Source organism: Lingula anatina, chromosome 10 (assembly GCF_051362555.1).
Source record: "Lingula anatina isolate TDL-2025a chromosome 10, LinAna3.0, whole genome shotgun sequence".
Classification (NCBI taxonomy): Eukaryota; Metazoa; Brachiopoda; class Lingulata; order Lingulida; family Lingulidae; genus Lingula; species Lingula anatina.
The window spans coordinates 12,346,271-12,366,142 of record NC_141776.1 but is presented as its reverse complement, the minus strand read 5'-3'; the positions used below and the strand labels follow the sequence as shown (position 1 = coordinate 12,366,142).

The 19,872-nt window shown below is 36.4% G+C and overlaps 2 protein-coding genes and 1 long non-coding RNA gene across 3 annotated transcripts; 1 reads left to right on the top strand and 2 right to left on the bottom strand.

Moving 5' to 3' along the window:
- Positions 1-3,135: 3,135 nt before the first annotated feature.
- Positions 3,136-4,443, top strand: LOC106152279 (uncharacterized). The gene is made up of 3 exons (XR_015331447.1): positions 3,136-3,311; positions 3,596-3,744; positions 3,896-4,443. It is a non-coding gene; the product is annotated as an uncharacterized LOC106152279 (long non-coding RNA).
- A 2,219-nt stretch (positions 4,444-6,662) lies between these two features.
- On the bottom strand, positions 6,663-8,348 carry LOC106163686 (WD repeat-containing protein 53). Its single transcript, XM_013541355.2, has 2 exons — positions 8,205-8,348; positions 6,663-7,835 (listed from the first exon to the last, which is right to left on the bottom strand). Exon 2 carries the CDS (start codon positions 7,830-7,832, stop codon positions 6,789-6,791), a length of 1,044 nt encoding a protein of 347 aa, XP_013396809.2. The 5' UTR covers positions 7,833-7,835; positions 8,205-8,348; the 3' UTR covers positions 6,663-6,788.
- A 1,549-nt stretch (positions 8,349-9,897) lies between these two features.
- LOC106163698 (LAMP family protein lmp-1) lies at positions 9,898-19,766 on the bottom strand. Its single transcript, XM_013541365.2, has 5 exons — positions 19,615-19,766; positions 15,119-15,444; positions 13,910-14,126; positions 13,353-13,532; positions 9,898-12,943 (listed from the first exon to the last, which is right to left on the bottom strand). The coding sequence occupies exons 1-5, from the start codon at positions 19,658-19,660 to the stop codon at positions 12,801-12,803; spliced, it is 912 nt and encodes a 303-aa protein (XP_013396819.2). The 5' UTR covers positions 19,661-19,766; the 3' UTR covers positions 9,898-12,800.
- Between the last annotated feature and the right edge of the window lie 106 nt (positions 19,767-19,872).

Genomic DNA, 19,872 nt, shown 5'->3' with positions numbered 1-19,872 from the left:
TGATAGGTACCCGGCACGGTGAATATACAGCTTGTTGGAAATGTTGAAATTCTACAAATTACAGGCCATCGCACATCTTAAAAATTTGATATGTTCAAAAAATATTGCCAAACTATGAAAAAACAGGAACAGATAAAGAAAAAAACCCTTAAGCTGCATTTGGCACAGTTCAAAAGTCAATGTTTACAATGACGTTTTGTGTGCGGCCATTTTGCTAATCGCCAGTAACTTTAGAGAATACTCAGTGAAATCGATACACGAAGACTAATTCGGTGTATAAGATGTAACTTAAGCATATACTGTATTGTCCCGTCAAATTCATTAGTATTTAAATCTACTGTTCATTCCACAAACACATGTACAACTTACCTGTCTCTATGCCTTCGTCTCCCGCCAATTTTTTTTTGGGGCTACCACTCCACGTTTTGAAAACGAGGCCAAATCTAATATTTTCCAAAATAACCGTCAAATCAGCCAGTGGCTCCCGGGCTGAACATACACACACTGGACAATAGAAGTGTCACCCCCTAACTCAGAGTAATAAAAGTAGGCAGATCTTGGGTAGTTATAATGCCTGGTCTACTTATAATGTGACTAATGAGTATAAAACCGCTATACCATGGAATTGTATTGTTGGTCTTGTACATGTACAGTAAATGTTATTCCTCCAATATGGCAAGATACAGTAACTTATGTAACGGTTATAGGTGCAAGTTATTAACCTGAAGAGGCGGAATATAAGCAATGTCAGAATATCGATACAATTGAATTGTTCAGTCAGAACCGTGCAGAGGGTCTGGTCTCGGTATAGAAACACTGGATCAAGAGACAAATTGCGTCTGATGGGTCGTCCAAGAAAAACTACTGGCCATGAAGACCGACGACTGAATTTGATGTCCAGGTTATCAACAAACGACACTGCTTGTCAGTTGACAACACAGTGGAACAATTTCACACATAAGAATGTGTCTGTGAAAATTGCTAGGCGTCGGTTACATGCTCATAGAGTGTACAGCAGGGTAGCAAGACTGAAACCTCTTATATCGTCACAAAACAGGCAACGTAGAGTGAACTAGGGTCAACAGGATCTGGAACTGGACAGTCCATGACAATTGGTCCTATATATTTTTTTCTGATGAGTGTCGCTTTGGTCTGACCTCTGATGACAGACGGGTACGATGCTGGCGAACTGCTGGTAAAGCATTTGAACCACATGCACTGAATTTTCGAACCCGGAGCAGCATATTCATCATGGTGTGGGGCTGCATCAGCATCCATGGCGTGGGCGAATTGATAGTGGTTGATGGAAACATGAATCACTAGAAATATATCGACGTTTTGGAGTCAGGCTTGCTACCATCTATTACTAACATGTTTGGTGACAGGAATTATCCATTTGTTCACCAGGATGACAATGCTCCTTGTCACAGGCCCAGAGCAGTTGATGATTGGTTTGACCAACAGGACATTGGCAGGGTGATGTGGCCTGCCCAGAGTCCGGATGCAAACATAATAGAAAATGTGTGGAATGATATGTCAAAACTTTTGACAAATACCCGTCTAACCAGCAGAGAAACTCTATTATATTCAGTGTTTCATGCTTGGGCCAGCATAAGCCCTTACCGCATCAGACAATTATATGAATCCTTGCCTCGTAGACTGGCACCTGTTGTTAGGTCACGTGGCTATGCCACTAAGTACTAATTTTGGACTTGAAACTGCATATTTTGGTAGAATGTATATTTTGTTCTCATTTTGTGATTTTTTGTGAAATTTGATGTTAATAAAATGATACCAGGAGCATATCATTACACAGTCATTTATCTCCCCCATAGTATTGGTTCAGTAGGGGTGGCACTTCTATTGTCCAGTGTGTGTAGAATATTTGAATCCGTTTTCAAATGACGCATTCTGCAAAAAGTTCTGACAATTAATGCATCTTGTAAAAAAAGCAAAATATTCGTTTTATAATAACCTCAAAAAAAATTGATTGTTTCATGTATCTTAGGGGAAAAAACAATCGGAGGCTGATATGAGACCACTGTTGCCCTTAGAAATTCTGTCTGGTGAAAAATACCTCAGCATGGCCCCGTTTGGCAGTGAAAAAAAATAGTAGTCAGAAAGGTTTCATTTATGCTAGATCCTGAAATTTGATTTACCTGTTGACTGTTTCGTCTGTTCACTCTGACAGACTTGGTCATAACTGAATTACCTGTTCAGGTGAAGGTGAACAGGTAATTATCTCAGTCTTGATGATGACTTGTTAGCCCCTCTCGCCCCCTCCCCCCTTCTATTTCAGGATCTAGCATAAATGAAACCTTTCTGACTATCAAAACTTAGATCCAATGAAACTATTTTCACATTAAAAAAAAAAAGTGTTCTACGTGCCGAACACTGGACGATCTTTGAGTTCTCATTCTGCAGCCAAAGCGATGCTTGTGCCTCCTTTCTACGACCGCGGCGATGCTTGTGCGTCCTCTCTGCGACCGCGGCGATGCTTGTGCGTCCTCTCTGCGACCACGGCGATGCTTGTGCGTCCTTTCTGCGTCCATTGAGCGACCATCCTCCATTCTCTCTGCGATTGTTTTGAACATGCTCAAAACTTCGCGGCGTCCATGGCGTCCTCGGACGATGCTTGAACGTTCTTTGTGCGACCTTGGCGATCACTGTGCGTTCTTTGAGCGTCCGACGGCGACCTGGCCAGTTTCATGGTCGCACAAAGGACGCAGAAAGGACGCCGTCCAGTGTAAAGGGGGTTTAAAGGGGTTTTTAGAGATCGTGCTTGGCCACAGCTATGATAGCCCGTTCGCTGAGTAGTGGTCAGTAGAATCACCAGACTGGACGTGTTGTGCACATGAGGTGGTCCGCTGGTCAGTTGAAGTAGGGGGTGGTTTGAAAGTGATACGCTGTAAACTTGATTATTTCAGGGGTTTTAAGTATCCTACATTCCATTTCCATAGATTAGATCGACCTACTTTAGATCGACCTAACTCCCTGGGGGTTCACACTAAATAGCTGTCAGCCGGGCGGACACGAAAGTTAATTGCCCTCTTACAGCTTGTAGTAGGCGGAACGAACATTTAAGTCGGATTATCTGAAAGTAATCTAGCGAGACTCCCCGCGGGGATAGATCGATCTAATATCTATGGGAATAGAGCCCTATGGTCTTGTTTGTCTCTCATAACGTGGAAGATTCATGGGGCGCGAGATAATGGATTGCAGGTTCGTCGGCTATGCCCACGGTTCATCAAGATGGAGAGAAAAAATTACGCTTGGCTCCGAGCTTTACTGACAATGTGGTGGAACGAAGGGTAAAGTAACTCATTTTTTTATGTTTAAATGCAAACCTCATTTAGCTATGATTGCTTCACTTTTGGAGAACGGTTTCATTAATATCCGATGTTCTCTCAATATTGGTTCACGTGGCTCGCACAACGCTCGGTAGGTAAAGAATACAAAGTAATGCGTAAATGAGTGGATTAATATGCTCCCCTTCAACTGTATGTATTGACATTTACCTTTATTTACAACCAAATCTCTTTCGAGTCACTATCAATTTCACATTTGACGTAGATCATTTTTTCGTTACTTGCAGTGGGGATATGGTTTACAAAGCAAGCCAGGAAGGTTCTCTTTGGATCCATTCAGAACAGATGATCCGAGTACTAACTGATCCGCGGACTAAATATGGCCGACCCCACTCCAAAAGCGATGCTTCTAATTCCATTATTATGACCTAGAATGGTATTCGGTATTTGCCTTTACCAACAAACCTATAGACTTTATAAAACTTCGTTAATTACATCTGAATTTTACGTTAATTTCTCATGTTGAAATTAACAACGTTGAACATATCAATAAGATAAGGTTTTGATCTTTTTGTCCTTGTTTTCAGAGTTAGATTACCAAAGAGGACAGACGGTTTTATAGTGAAGCAGACCACATATTTGTTACCCTTTTCCTAACCAAGATTCCTGACGCCAAGGATTGTCACTTCGTTTGGAAGGGAATGGTTTTTATCAATACTACAAAACCAAAAAGCACATGCCGGTATCTGTGCCGTAGCGAGCTAGATTTTAACAGAGATAAAATAACAAGATAAAAGTAAGCTATAATAAGCGTCAGCCACGTGTCTCCGCTGGTGGAATTAGCAACACAAGCTTAAAGCATCCCTCCCACTTCCTAACTTATATATATATATATATATATATATATATATATATATATATATATATATATATATATATATATTGATAGAGCCGTATCTACCATATCTAATAATATATTTATTTCCCTTTTCTTTTAAATATCATGTGAACTGACAGTAGCATTTAAAGTAGGTAAGACAGCCAACAATGTAAACATGACATTATAACCTGAATAGATTATTATTATTATCAAATTCATTTTTTGACATAATAAAATATATTGTGAGTTAAATAATCAGTTTCTCTGCCTTTAGAGTATAAAATTAGAATAAAGACACAAATGCATATGTTTGCCAAGCAATACAATACAATAAGAGACTACAGAAAAAAGGATCAACCTGGCATACTTCAACAATAAATATTGTTCAGTACTTATTACTCAGGAACATGAATAGCACAACAAGAAGATCTATGGATCAGTAGGTAAGTTTTTAAGAGGTTGATCTCTGGTATGAGTAAGAGTCAATAAGATAAATATATAAACAAAAAATAATGTCACTAAAAGACAGATCCTTGCAGAAATGCATATGAATCCGAGAAAAAGGGCTTGCATTGGGTTCATTTGATGTCATGGCTCTTCTTTAAAACTGTGTTTGGGTTCACTTGATTTCACTGTTCTGGTTACTTTCATTTTCTTTTTTTGATTTTTTGCTTTACAAAGTTTATAATTTGAAAGTGCCGTGTATAAAAAAACAAGAGGACCAACCAAACACATGCACTGTGATATCATCATAAAGAGTCCCATCATGACCTACACTTTCTATGGAAATATCAGCAGTCATAAGACAACTAGGTACTGTAGTGTACGGACGTGTTTTATTGCTTTCGACACAAATCTTTTCATATCAAAGTCAAAAACGTCGTGCATTCCAGGATTAGGGGATGCTTTTAGCGCAGCTATGAGACGGGCAAGGGGGAGGATTTCCAACGCTGCCTCCTTTGTAAGAAGCAAGCTGAGAAGATCGACAAGAGTTGGAGTCCATCCTAACTTGGAACATGTGTCCATACCGACAGTTCCCAAGATTTTGGTAATGAATCCTACTTTATTTATTTAATTCTTTTGGTAAGATTTGACCACTCTGTAAAAAGCTGTGAGGAGGCAGTTTTTACCAATATAACCACAGAAAATATTATGATGGAGTCCGGTAAATGCCATGCCCACTCAATGTCACACTTCCTGCTGATCAGTCTCTCTTAAAATTGCCATGTGGCAGTGCTGAGAAAGTTTTGGACATCACTAGGATGATTCAGATCAAATGACTCCCCAGCCTGACTGAGAGAGTGACTTCAGGAGTGGTTGATGAGCAAGCAGTATGAGACCACAAAGAAACTAACCTTTAATTTCATATGTAACTTATCTTACCTTTGAAACCAGGCAGCAAATAAATAAATAAATAAATAAATAAATAAAAAGAAAAGGAACCTGGCAAGACCTTATAAAAATCCTCACCAGACCCAAATGGATAAAGAAAACCCTGAAGAGAAAAGCTAAGGCTACTGATACACAAGGACAAAGTTTAGCTCTGGTGCAAGGAGGCCATCAGCTTCTGTATAAAATATGAAAAAAGAAAGGTCATTTCTAGACCTCAAAAAAAAAAAAAAAAAAAAAAAGTATATACATGTAGACTCTAGATATGTTCCTGCTACCTTGATGAACAAGATAATATTAGCCAAAAGAAATGAGAAGGCCAAAGTAAGGAACAGAAAATCAAGAGAAAGCAAACGTTCAGAAAACGCAGCAATGCATGTAGATCCTATGAGTGAAACTGGTGGCTATGGAACACTGTGAGTGCTACCAATAATCATGATGCCCAACAGGTACCTTCAATGTTTCTTTCATTATCAAGCTTCCAAGTAATTACAAGGCAAAGGGCCTAAGGACGAGCTTTAACAAGGGCACATTAATTTATGGCATCTCTGAAAGCTGAAATGGTCAGATGGGCCCGTTTCACAAAGCCATTGTTAGTTAGAATAACTAATGACAGTACTATCTTACTAACTAGAAGACTTAGCCATATTTGAGGGGTGTTTCACAAAGCCATCATTAACCCATTGCTAAGTTCAGTCGTAAACAAATAATGGAAGAAAAAGAAAAGACCAAGGCTTCATTCACATGCAATGTCTATTTTCTAAATTCTATTTTCTATTCGCGGTATGTCTTATGATCACGGTCTGTGCCCTGAATATCCCGCGGCATAATTACTGGCAGTGCGAGCCAGTTACTTATACGAAGCTGTAATTAATTCTCGGCTGTGCTCGCGCTGCCAGTAATTACGCCGCGGGATATTCAGGGCACAGACCGTGATCATAAGACATACCGCGATTAGAAAATAGAATTTAGAAAATAGACATTGCATGTGAATGAAGCCCAAGAGAGCTCAAGGCATTAGTAGTTGGCATATCTGAAAATAGAGAGGTGTTATTTTCAAAGTTTTACAATGATGTGACTAATAACTTGAAGGAATTAAGACACCTAAAATATCCTTTTCTTTTTAGAAAACTCCTACTAGTAACCTTAAAATTACGTAACGGTCAATTCTCGGCACCATCCACAATGTCTGCCTAATAAATAATCGGCCGTCAATCAGTACATCCCGTCACAGAATACATGGAAATCTGATTAGTCTGATCTGCGACCAGTATTTTGCTATTGTCACTTCCCCAGGAGCAAACACAGTTTATTTTTGAAGTATGCTGAATAACATGTTTTTCAGAATCAGCAATAACCCACTCCGGATTGCCATCTTCTTGCTGATCCAAAAGAGTCCATATCCGTATCTGGCAGTCATTGCCACCAGAGATGAGCTTAGGGGCGTGGCCACCATCCCCCTGGGGGTCGGCCTTCCCAGATCCCTGGGGTGTGAAATACACTGAAGATACTCCCTGGGTGTGTCCATATAAAGTTTGCCCCACCTCTAGCTGCTTTTTACTGCTAGTCATAATCTGTATTTTGCCATTTTCGAGTCCACATGCTGTGTGACTCCCATCTGGTGTTAAAGCAATTGAATGTATGAAGGGAGGGTTGATGAAGTATTCCGTGGCATTCTCCTTTTCATCCCCAATTTCCTGCATGTTAATCTTCTTGATTGCCCGTCCTCTGGAGAAATCCCAGTGGATGAGATTACAGTCAAATCCACCACTTAGCAATTCCCATGGTCTCTGAGGCCGAAAACAAACAGAGGAGCAGATATTGGAGTGCTTGCATAGAGTCTTATAAACTTTCCTCTCTTGTAAATTTATTACCTTTATTGTGTTGGCATCATCACAGGCAGCTAAAAAAGTTCCCTGTTCGTTCACCGTGACCTGGTTTACTTCATCCTCATTGATCTCAAACTGGTGAACAGGTGACGTCCCTGACCTCAAGTCATAAATGAATACTCCCTGCCCCACGGCAGAATATACCATGTTTTGATTTGACTTCGAACTACAGACCGATGCCACGTCTTCTTCTTGATTGGGGGAGCATATCTTGGTCACTGCCTTCCCCTCAGTGTTCCAAACAATGATCTCTCCCTGCTCTGCTCCAGAGACGAGCTGACCATCGGGATGGACGTCAAGACAGAGGACAGTTTCATTGTGGCCACTTAGATGTATCAGAGACTGCCGTGAGAGAGAGCTGGACATCCTCTGAAAATTTAATGATAATATCCTATGATTCTATTGACAAATTGACAATATAACAAATAAAACTTGTCAATAACCTTAATCTCGGCGTTCCACAAGGGGCCCGCAGCTATAGTCCGAAGGTTCATTGGCCCGAATATTCACTAAAGAACCTTCGGACCACCAAACCCTTGATTTAAAAACTGATGAAAATGTCACGATTTTTCAGACTAATGAACCTTCGGACCAGTGAAACTTCGGACTATCGAGACGCCGCCTTCCACAACACATAACAGCCGATGAATGATTTACGGCTTTTTGCGAGAAAATACCAATTACGTCACATTTAGAATGATTATTTCGACTAAATCAATCTGATACTTCGACACTTACCTAAATGGACAGCCGATCAGGTTCTTACTGCCCTTTACTTTTTAAAATATATACTTGCGTTCCAAAAGAGGAAGAAACAAGGTTTTCATTAAAAGGGAAATAAATTGCATCCACTGTACCGCACGTGGTGTCAATGCACAAGACAAGCTGAGGTCAAGAAGTGGGACTTAATTTCTGTATATAAAACTTAGGATATTTATACTGTTGAATGATTGACTAAAATCTGTGAGGATCAATTTGACGTCAGTATAAGTGTCCTAATACAAATATGCAGAATTGTTCATAAATAATCTAGAAAAATAAGCTGAAAAGATTTTTCAGCTTTTGCCCCCATCTCATGTTCTCATATGTGACATGGCTAGAAAAGGTAGATTCGGTTGATTGTTCTTTAGTGGATGACATTAATATTCATTTTGCTTGTTGCTCTCCAAAGTTACTGATTAACTGGTGTTAAGATAGGTTGTGTGTGCATCAAACTGTCACCATTGCTGTGACATCTTCCAGCCTTTAATCCAACATTTTTGCCAAAATGAAAGTAATGCTGGCCACTCTCACCAAATATTTAAACACAAATGAAATATTTTATACATTGTTAAGTCTGGTCTTCAAGTCAAGTGGGTAACATATAAAACGTTTTGATCAAGAACATGTTAATTTATAAATTATTGATCTTTTAGCTCTGCTTAAACTGGACTTTGGGTAGTTAAAAGCTCCTCAAGTCAATATACCTTTCTGACATGTCAGAAAGACATGGTGGTCTGAATGAAATATAATTTGGTAAGAATGAATTTACCGGATTATAATTGGTTCAAAATGCCTTATCAAAATATGCAGAAACAGGTCTAGCATATAGGTTCAAACAATCAAGAGTTAGACAAAATTGCATTTTTCTTAACAAATTGAAGAAAAAAATCTTGAATAAAATATGAAGGCTTTTTTTTTTTTTTTTTGGTATAAGAATATCCAAAGTCTACTAGAAACTCATTTTTAAGAACTTTGGACAAACCATTATCAAGATGTTACTGGTACTGACAACTACCCTGTACATGAGAAAACTGTGGATAGCACATTGTCAAGTACTTTATCAGTTTTGGCAATGCTGAGATATGAAACAGACAAATTAGAAGCAACTTTGACTTTCTTGGTAATAACAATACATTGTTTCCAGTAAGTGGTTACTTTAATGTATTGAGGAATTACCAAATATCAGTTTTTGCATGTGATGGCCAGAATTACTTATATACATCTACGACTTGGGTAACTTGATATATACTTATCATACTTGTGTTTATATTCCTCCCTATCAGGTGATTGGAGATATGGGGGTCTTAAATGTAGAACAAACGGGGATCCAGCGCACGTGCGTTGGGGGGAGAGAGTGAGTTTCGACACTTGGGGCCAGTTACATTTCTCTATCAAGCTTAGGCAGTCAGAGGGACACAGTGGTGAAACTTGCAAAGAAGATTAAAGACAGGTGTGTTCGTGTCTGTGTGGAGGGGTAGTATAATTGTGTAGAGGGTGGGGATACTGCACTGCTACTATTTAATAAGGTGTCCTGCTGCTGAGCTGGTGCCCAGGTGTGGGTAGAAATAATAAAATAATTCTATTAACTTTGTCCAAATAAAGGCACCTTTATCCAACATAATATGGTTACCTTCAAGATCAGTTGCGCAAACAAGAGTTACTTGAAAAATCACTTATAAAAATTCATGTTTATTCTAGAAAAAAGAAATTACACTTAATGCTTTCATAGCAAGCAAACAATTAACAGTGTAGCAGGTAAGCAGTTAAAAATGTCGCATCTTCCTTCTAAACCATGGAATGGAAATCGGATCATTTTGCTTCTTTCAAATTTGAACACCTTTTACTTTATTTTCACCTGTATTTTTGGTATTTTCCTCCCAAAACAGATATCTTAGTATCATTATTCAATATGACTACTTTACAGATATGTATGTTTATCATTACTCGAAAAGACTACTTTATTATTTTGTGGTTTACCCAACAAATATTAATATAAGAAATTGTTGTCTCATGTTGAATGCAAACTAAGTGTACAGATTTAAACGGGGAGTTTCACAACTACTGATGGTTTACTATTTTTTGGGGGGTCTTTATCTAGATTTAAGAGAAAAAATTAGACAAGAAAAAGAAAAAAAAACACAAAACAACAAACAAACATTTGTCAGAAAAAGTTACAGGCAGGATAACATAAACAATGACTGTAATTATATATAACCAAGAACAACAGAAAAAGAAAGATTTATGACAAATGTAGTACTTAAAATTAATCTTACAATACATCTAATAAAAATATTGGCATTAGAGAGTGGCAATTACAATGATATGACAATAGCTAACAGGGGGATTTTCTCCTAGACGAGTTAAGGCACAGTCTTCAGTTTATCCATTGCCAAAGCATGGTTTCTAGACAACAGTGCCTTGACAATGAGGGAGAATTTATCATCAGCATTTCTTTTTTCTTCATTTGTTACCTTTTATGGTGTCCTTATATTTTACATTCCAAATAATCCTCTTGAAACAATCCATTCCTGTGATCAATAAATCAAAATTCAAGAAGCCTGGGCCATATGGAGGACATAAAGCTGCAGAAGCTCTTCAAGACAACCTTACTGAATAAGCAGCAACCATGCAAAAGCATCAAAACGTACATTCTTACCATACTGACAACCTAAATTATGTACAGTAGTAAGCCCAATTGAGTATATAACATAGTAAATAAAGATGTTTCTACATCAGCCTTAACACTGTATCACAACTTACACTCGAGTTCCGTTTACTAAACACCCACCCATGCCCAAAGTTGCACCCCTTATTCGGGTCTGCTTCTTCATTTTCTTTTCATTTCTAAATATGCCCACTAGTTTTGTTTGAATGTCCTAATATTATGTGTTGACAAAATATGCATCACAAAAATATATTGCCAATGCTCTGAATTTACTCAGAAATATCAAAGCACTTGGATTCTGGTCTCCTTTATCAATGACATTTTACTAATGACATTTGATTTTTGAGTCTTGACAATCTGAAACCCATTCACACCAAGTTAAAGTTGAAACCATACAGTCTAAACCAATCTCCAAATTTGGAGACTACAAAGGTAAAGGCTACTATAGGAAGCTACACATTACTTCAGTATCTTTAAAACTATAACAAACAATCTGGCATTGATGAAATACGAGCAGGTTCAAGTTAAAACTGGTGTGAACAGGGACTGAAATTGTACCATCCATGCTCTCTTCTTTACATCAGTATGTCTTCTATATAATCATATTTTAAAGAGATATTGGTTTACATTGTTGTCCAATATAACTTATGCTACAAACTTAAATGAAATATTATCTTGTTTTTTCTTCTTTCTTTAGAACCATTACTAGTATACTTATTTTGTGCCTTGGTAAGAAACATATCTTGAAGTATAGATTTTTTTCTGGGAGGTTGGATTTTCGAGATCTGTGGTGTCATTTAAAATGCAACTGATGAATTTGTACATTGAAAAGACATTTTTAAAGTATTTACATAAAGTATTCTCTTCACAAAATGACTTCATTTATACAAGCATTTTCCCCCATTTGTTTTCCTCCTTTAATTACAAACACATAACTGAAAATAATAATATCTTAGTCATTTACAGTAAAGATTTGTGTTCACATTTTCACTTTGTGATTGTATGAAAACTTGCACATTCATTCCAAAACAATATATATCTATCTATAATACCCTACCCCAAATATGTTATTTATCATTTACCCACCCCACAAACCCCAAATATACCCCAATTTTAAAATAGTGTTTGAGAAAGTCCTTTGTAGCCCCAAACATTTTCACAACACCCCTTTTGAAAAGGTCGAGGAGCTAGAAGTGAACTTCCAACAGTAACAGAAATGATACAAAGACCACTGTTGTGGTCAACTTCAACGATTAACTATAAAAAAAAAAAAAAAAAGACTGATGTTACAGAGCCTGGCATAAGCTCTAAATTCAGCCAAATCAGAATTTGGAGTGAAAAAACATCAAACTAGAAAAATTAAAAGAAAATGTGTTCCTTTTTTTAGCAACTTGTTTTAATATCTAGTGAAACTATTGTGAGCTACTGTGAGCCCAAAATGTTGATATAGCAGTAAATCAAAAACAGAAGAAATATCTGCAAAAGTAACACCAACTGCAGATTTTTTCTTCTTTTTATCAGTTTGTCTTTATAATCAGTTATGGAAATGGTGCACATTTTTTTAATGAGTTTCCCTTATATCTACACAATATCAAGTCTACTTGCCCCTTTCAAAATCCAACATAGCCATTCTTACTCTGCATTTTGGCTGTTTCTTATTCAAAATTCAGTGTTTTTTCTGTATATCTTTGTTGAAATCAAAACTATTTAAGGAAAAAAAAAGGTCATATTGACCTACTAAAATGTTACCAATTATATAGGAACGGAAGAGTAAAATCCAAAGTCATTACAACCTGTTATCATTTTAGCTTGCTATCACCAATTAATGAAAAAGAAACAAATAGGTCATCACGACCTACTTCTTGAGCCATGTTACTATAAATAGGATCCTATGATAACAGTTCTCCTCACACGGACTGGTATCCCTGTCTATTGGTTCGCCTGCCGATGAGGTAAGCAATGAGAACAATCACAACCAGTCCTGCCAACGCAGCACCTACAGCAATGGGTACGATGTTGTCTGTTTGTGTATCTGCTAAACATACAGTTTCTGAAAATGACAAAATATAATACTATGAAGAAGAATATAAAATCAGTCACTTAATCTGAGGTCAAGGTAAGGCTTTACAGACCCCAGAAAAGTGAAACTGACTGAAGTTGGACGGTGCACTTATACTACTTCACATGGTTATTATTCTGAAAGAAATATAAAGGAGCTTTAAACATATCCTGCACATATGACTGTAAAGTTGAAAGGGGTTGACTAACTTGGTAAATATGCCATTTGACTATACATGTAGTGCTGACAGCTGGTTGTTATGTTCTGACGTGAATTTAAGGTGATTAAATGCCACTGGCCAAGGGAATTATAGTAAACTGTACACAAATTTAAACAGGTTTTGATAAAAAAAATGACACTTAAACTATCAACCTGTTAAGCAACAAGGGAAAAAACTAACCTTTTCCCCCACCAAAATCACCAGTTTTGTTGTTCTGGTTGAAGGCTGTCACTTTCAAGTTAGTAATACTGACAGATACTTTATCATCAAATGTGGGCTTAATTTCAGAGTTGCATCTGTAATAGTTGTTAACCGGTGCTTGTACATTATCAAAATGTCCGTTTGAAGAATTCTTCACATCTGAAAAAGCATTATAATAATGATTACTGAAAATGAAAACTTGGCAACTATTACATATATATATTTACTGAGAATACATTAACACAGAGAATACATTTTTAAATAAGAAAATAAAAACCAAAAAAAATAAATAAATAATAATAAAAGTAAAAAAAAAAAAAAAATATATATATATATATATATATATATATATATATATATATATATATATATTTTTTTTTTTTTTTTTTTTTTTTTTTCAATTACTTTATGACCAATTAATTATTGTTACAAAGAAAATAAATCAATTAAGAAAAAAAAGAAAATAAATCAATCAATTATAAAAATAAAATATTGAGTAACGATTACTATATAAAATAAAAATTAAATAACCATACCTATTCCATTAGGGAACAGGGTTTCATCCTTGGTGTTGTAATCCACAGTGGCATTCGCCAATGCCACATTGGTGCCATCATTAGTGAATCTCATGGTCATATTGACACCATTATCATACATCATTATTGTAATTGTCTCCAAAGCCTTCGAACAATCTCCTTCAACTGCTGCACTGCTATTTTGGGGCAGGCTAAATTTAGCCTCTTGCGTCTTGTTCTGAAACCATAATGAAACAATTCATAAAAACTAGATAGTGTGGCTGCATATATACAGATATCAAACAACAGAACATTGTATTTGTAAAGATGATCAGTACTATGATGTTTCCCATAGTACAACTGATGCTGGACCAGTAATAAACTGCACATTTGTCCAGTTACTGACCAACCTTTTAAAAAGTTTTCAAATATGATTAAAATGGACGTGTGGTATTCTATAAATCAGAATTGCTGGCAGGAATGTTAAGACACACTTAGGCGTGCTGAAAACAGTTCCATGTAACACCAAACTGACGGGAACAAAATCAAGGTGTTAGCATTGGAATATTTGTTAAATCAATATCATTATTGGCTGGGGAGGCCCTATTACCACTGTACTCGGGAAAGCTCCATTATATTGAAGTTAGATCAGTATATACCTCCCCTTCAATGTATCTCTGTTAAGTAGTCATTGCTATAAGTCTTCTTTTTAACATTCTCACCAACCTTTTAATTTTATCCATTTATAACTAAATGCTATTCACATTTTACATGGGCTGATCCTCCTTGGAAGTGACTATCTCTATTGGTGGTTTAATTGAACTATGCTCACTATATATAATCCCTCTACTCTCTTTAATTAGTAGATTGCTGTACCCAGTAATGATTGGGCAATACACGTATTAGTTATAATGTCACTTTTATCAGTCATAAAATAAATTAATTTAAGCAGTTTAGGAAATTAGAAGGCTTATTCAAGGTTCAATTTCCTCTTATTTCTAGCAACATATATCTAAGTATAAATATCATTGAAAGTAGTTTAAATTGATAATATTTAATGCAATATGATCATAATAATAGTTATATGACCACAATTATGAATAGTGATGTGATTAACCTAATACTAACAATATCGTAATGTAAAGAAAAACAACATTTCAATATTAATACATGTTTATATTAATAATGCTGATAACAAAAAAAAAATTCTCTGGCTTTATAAATGCTCACCTTGTCATCCATATATTTGATGATAAACTGGGCATTCATTTGTAGAATGATGCAGTCAACAGTGCCATTGCTCATCACAAATGTTTTTCGCTCTGGTTGGGCAGTAGTGGTCACCGGTGCTGTCATTGTCACCGTTGTCGATGGTTGTGTTGTCGATGATTGTGCTGTTGAATTGTTAGTGCTATTGCTTGTAGTTGGGGCTTGGGTTGCTGTTGTTCCTTTGTTGGTAGTTGATGTAGTCACAACGGTTGTTTTCACTGTTGTTGTTTGTGTTGTTTTTGTTGTTGCAGCAGTTGTTGTGTTGTTATTGGCAGCCACAAATGCAACTGAAAAATAGCATGTACGCAATAATAAGTGTGAACCTGTGAGAACAATTTGTGTGAATATGGAAAGTACATTTAAAGGCAAAGGTTTCACATTAAGAATTTTTTTGAAATCTTATAGATAGAAACATTTAACATAACAAATATGATAGCAGTGGTTACTGTGGGAGAAATGAATCCACTTCCTGGTATTGGCAAACTTTAATGACTGCAAAATCAATTTCCAGACTCATTCTGGCTGAACACCTGTTGTGTGCTGAACATATTTGATAAGATAGGGAAGCAATCATTGAGTTTTTTTTTTACACGGACTAATCAGTTTTTGATTTCAGAAATACTGATAAAAACCTTCACATATCAGGTACTAGTACTATCATCAGATCATGTACTTCAAATCTAAGTACAATAAATAAATAAATAAATAAATAGATAGATAGCACCACAATTACATAGCATACATATGAATGAAGCATTATATAATCAAACTGTAAAGGTTTGATCCATTTGCCGAGTCACTTTCTCACATTAAGTGGATCCCATCCAAATGTCAGGGGTTATAAGAACAATAATAGCAAAATATTTCACATCACTCGTTGTTTATTTTTCTTGGCAACTATCTTCCCTTCACAGCAAATGATATATATATATATATATATATATATATATATATATATGCACAGGTTACAACTCATGGTAAACCTCTTTCGAGAAGAAATTGACTTCCTACATAAACCATATTAAGGGTCAATAATCAATTTATGTCTCATAAGGCCACACTTTTTTAATTTTATGGATGACATCCTGCGCGCGCACGGATTTTCGCCCGTTCTCCAAAAAAAAAAAAAAAAAAAAAAGCCCCCCCCCCCAGCCCCCAACGAAGTCGGTTGTCGCAAACGTTGTTATTGAATTTGCAAGGAAATGAGCTTTCTGCGCATGCGTATTTTCGCCACGTGGAAATGCGGCCACTTTGCTGTCAAATTCATCTCTAGGATTACTTTCAAATTACACAACAATAAAAGTCATAAAGAGAACGGGCGCCATCGTTTTGGATTGGTATGCCATTGATATTGGGCATGGAGATATCACCTTTTTACAATTGTGCGAAAGGCTGGCGGCGGCCGAAACATTTCTGTGACATTCTGTATAAAGCAGCACATTAATACCAGGTTTTCTGTAGCGAAAGAAGGGTCGACAAGGGCGTCGAGGTATTTGGTGGGCTGAAGGTCAGACAGGCCACCTGACAGTTTAGCTGCTTCGTGTGAGTTGAAGTTGACAAAATGGCATCGTCTGAAATGACCTTTAATAGATTTGGTAGTATTAAGCATATCTTTGCATCATTTTTTAAACATTTCTGTGAAGTGTTCAAAATGTTTTAATATTCTGAGAATACAAATAAAGACACACTGTTTGATTGATATTTGTTTTATTGATTGCTATACCAAATGAATGCATGAAATAACCTTAAATAGATTTGGTAATATGAAGTATATCAATTCATGACTTTTTTTACATTTCTACGAAGTATTCACAATGCTTTAATATTTTGAGAGCATGGATAAAGACATATTGTTAGTTTGATATGTGTTTCTGTGGTTAAATTTGTGTTTCCAGCTGTGTACTGACAGCATTCCTTTACTTAAGCAGTTTTTTTTTTTTTTTTGGACTGTTTTTTTTTTTTTTTTCGCCCTCTCGCACCGATTTTGGGGTACTCAGAGGATGTCATCCATAAAAATAAAAAAGTGTGGCCTAACCACATGAAATCATTACAGTGGCAAATTCAGCATAGTATTCAACACACTAATCCCCATGTGATTGTTGACATGACTCACACCAGCAAAGTCAGGAGTGCAAAAGTTCTATTCAAAAATTTCAATATTCTAAAATACTTATTCTCATATATGCATCTGATGGAAAATACCATTCAGCCAGAGCCATTTGACACTAGTAGGTGGCAATTTCCTTTCTCAATAGGCACCAACCGGCTAGCTAATGTTAAATTTTACCTAATACTAGCATTTATTGAAGGCCCCATTCAGAACAAGGGACTACCTAGTCTGAGGGTCAAATATGGCAACCTACTACAAAGCTTTAATTCTAATCCACTAACAGACACCGAAAAGACATCCTGTAGAAAAGCATTCAAGTAGGTCGGCAATGTTTAACCCTCTAGCTAGCTAGTCCCCTTTTCTGAAAGGGGCCTAAGACCCTAATTATCTGAAGAGCTAGTGGACCAGAAAGAGAAGAGGGTGGCAGCAAGATTAACTATCTCATGTGACCCAGTCAGTGACTCAGTGCATATGGAGTAAACTATTAGTGCTGACCCAAACCTCTGTTATCAGATATGATTTCCATGTGATTTCACAATGGAATGAGACAATAAATGGCACAGTTCAGTCCTGTTCTCATCAGTTCTAAATTGTTCAAAACCCTGCTTCAAGTGGGAAATGTTAAGCCCCATCTTGCCCCCCCCCCCCCACCACACACCCCCTATCTTAATATACTCCAACTTAAATGAAATCCCTATAATATTCCAAAATTAAATAGTCAGCAGAATAAGCATTTGGTTTACATGACGATCTACTGCAATCAACTGCCCACTCCCTGATGTTAAAACTAAAACGTCGTAAGTCAAAACAGTTCTGACCACATCCCTGCACAACTCAGTCATGTAATACATAAGGGAATTTACTAATTGGTACACATGTTCATGTCTGCCGTGAATGCTCAAGTTACTGCCTACGACCAGCAGACAATGTAATAAGTATTTCTAGGCATTGCAGGTTGATCTCAAGACACATGACAGAACTCGATTACAATAGTTGTGGGTGGAACAAGAGTGGGATAAGGCTGGCTTCCTATTGTTTGAAATCATTATCATTTGAACATGCTAAGTTAAGCTCATAACAGCTAACTGGATGCAGTGTACATTCATATAAGTGGAAATCATATATATATATATATATATATATATATATATATATATGGTATTTTCTGATTTCCACTTATATGAATGTTAAGGGTCAATTATATATATATATATAATTCACTTAATGAAAAAATAATTTTTCTTCAATTTATTCTGTATCATAGTTATCTTCTGCATGTAAGAACAGGGGATAATACTGAAACGATTATTCAACTATATTTGATCTTGATTTTCATTACTATTCAACAATATATTTTATAGAATTCAATAGTGAAATGACTTTTCAACTATTTCTGTTTTTGACTAAATCATATTTTCAAATTCACAGTTCTCTGCAATTAATTTTAACTCAAGTCAATTTGAATTTACACCAATGAAATCAAAATATTGGATGTAAAAAAATTACAATATTAGCTGTTGACTGAAGAAAAATTACTTTACACTGACGTTTAATCTTTACTCAATATGATATGCATCAAAATACTTTTGATTTTGACAAACAGAGAAGAATATAAGTGTTAACAATAAAACAACAGAGTCAAGAAAACCTGACAAATGACAGATCAATGGGGAATGGGGGAAGCACACTCTAACACCCCCTTACACAATCATAAACTTGTTTACAACTGGTAGACAAGATGTTAACACCTGTGTACACAAGTATACCAACATCTTAACCTGTCAGAGATTGCCAGGATTTGTCACTGTATACTTTAAGCAAGATGATTTATAACAAGATTTCCAACATCTAACCCTGTCAAAGATTCCAAGTATTTGTCATTCTTTATTTAAGCAAGATGACTATCAAGTCTGTCTTAATGCTGACTTTCTATACTTCAATAATCGAGCTCTGATTAGAAATAGTTGACATTAAGGGATAAAAGTCACGCTCTGCTCACCTTAACTAGTAAGGATGCAGGAAGTGACCTAATACTCAAATAAGTCCCATCTCACCTTCGAGTAGATTTACGTAAGATGGTGAAATCTTAGGCAAAGTCGCCCGTTTAATGACATATCAGGTGCATTTCAATAATTTTTGTTGAAATACGGGGGAATATAACAAGGCTGGATTGGTGTATAATTTCCAAGTAAAAAGCGATATTATCAAGAGGAAAAATGGCCACTGGCACTGGTGTACTGCTATTTTTCACTGTCAAGTCAACCAAGGCGTCTCGACAACTCCAAATACTTAACTCTTGGAGGCTATTTCGCTGATCATCATAATAAAATTCAATGCCTCAACTTACCACATAAACTGCAAATAAGCAGGTATTTTGTCATTTTGCTCTCCATTTTTCAGTCGGATCCTCGCTTTACGCCAAAATTTACTGAAGTCGGAGGCAAGTCACGGGAATGTCACATGACCCTTATCTTTATCGATTCGTCAATAGGTGGCCAAAATCACGACAGAATGGAACAGTGAACCGCACTTTTATCTGTCAAATAATCAAAAATTCAATACTCGATTGATGAATAATGAACATAGATATGAAAAAGTTAGATGT

Excerpts from the sequence above, each read along its gene's own strand:
- LOC106163686 (XM_013541355.2), bottom strand. The coding sequence starts at position 7,832 with ATGTCCAGCTCTCTCTCACGGCAGTCTCTGATACATCTAAGTGGCCAC.
- LOC106163698 (XM_013541365.2), bottom strand. The coding sequence starts at position 19,660 with ATGGAGAGCAAAATGACAAAATACCTGCTTATTTGCAGTTTATGTG. Across the intron at positions 15,445-19,614 it reads GCTTATTTGCAGTTTATGTG|TTGCATTTGTGGCTGCCAAT; the intron begins GTAAGTTGAGGC and ends GCTATTTTTCAG. Across the intron at positions 14,127-15,118 it reads TCAAATATATGGATGACAAG|AACAAGACGCAAGAGGCTAA; the intron begins GTGAGCATTTAT and ends TTATGGTTTCAG.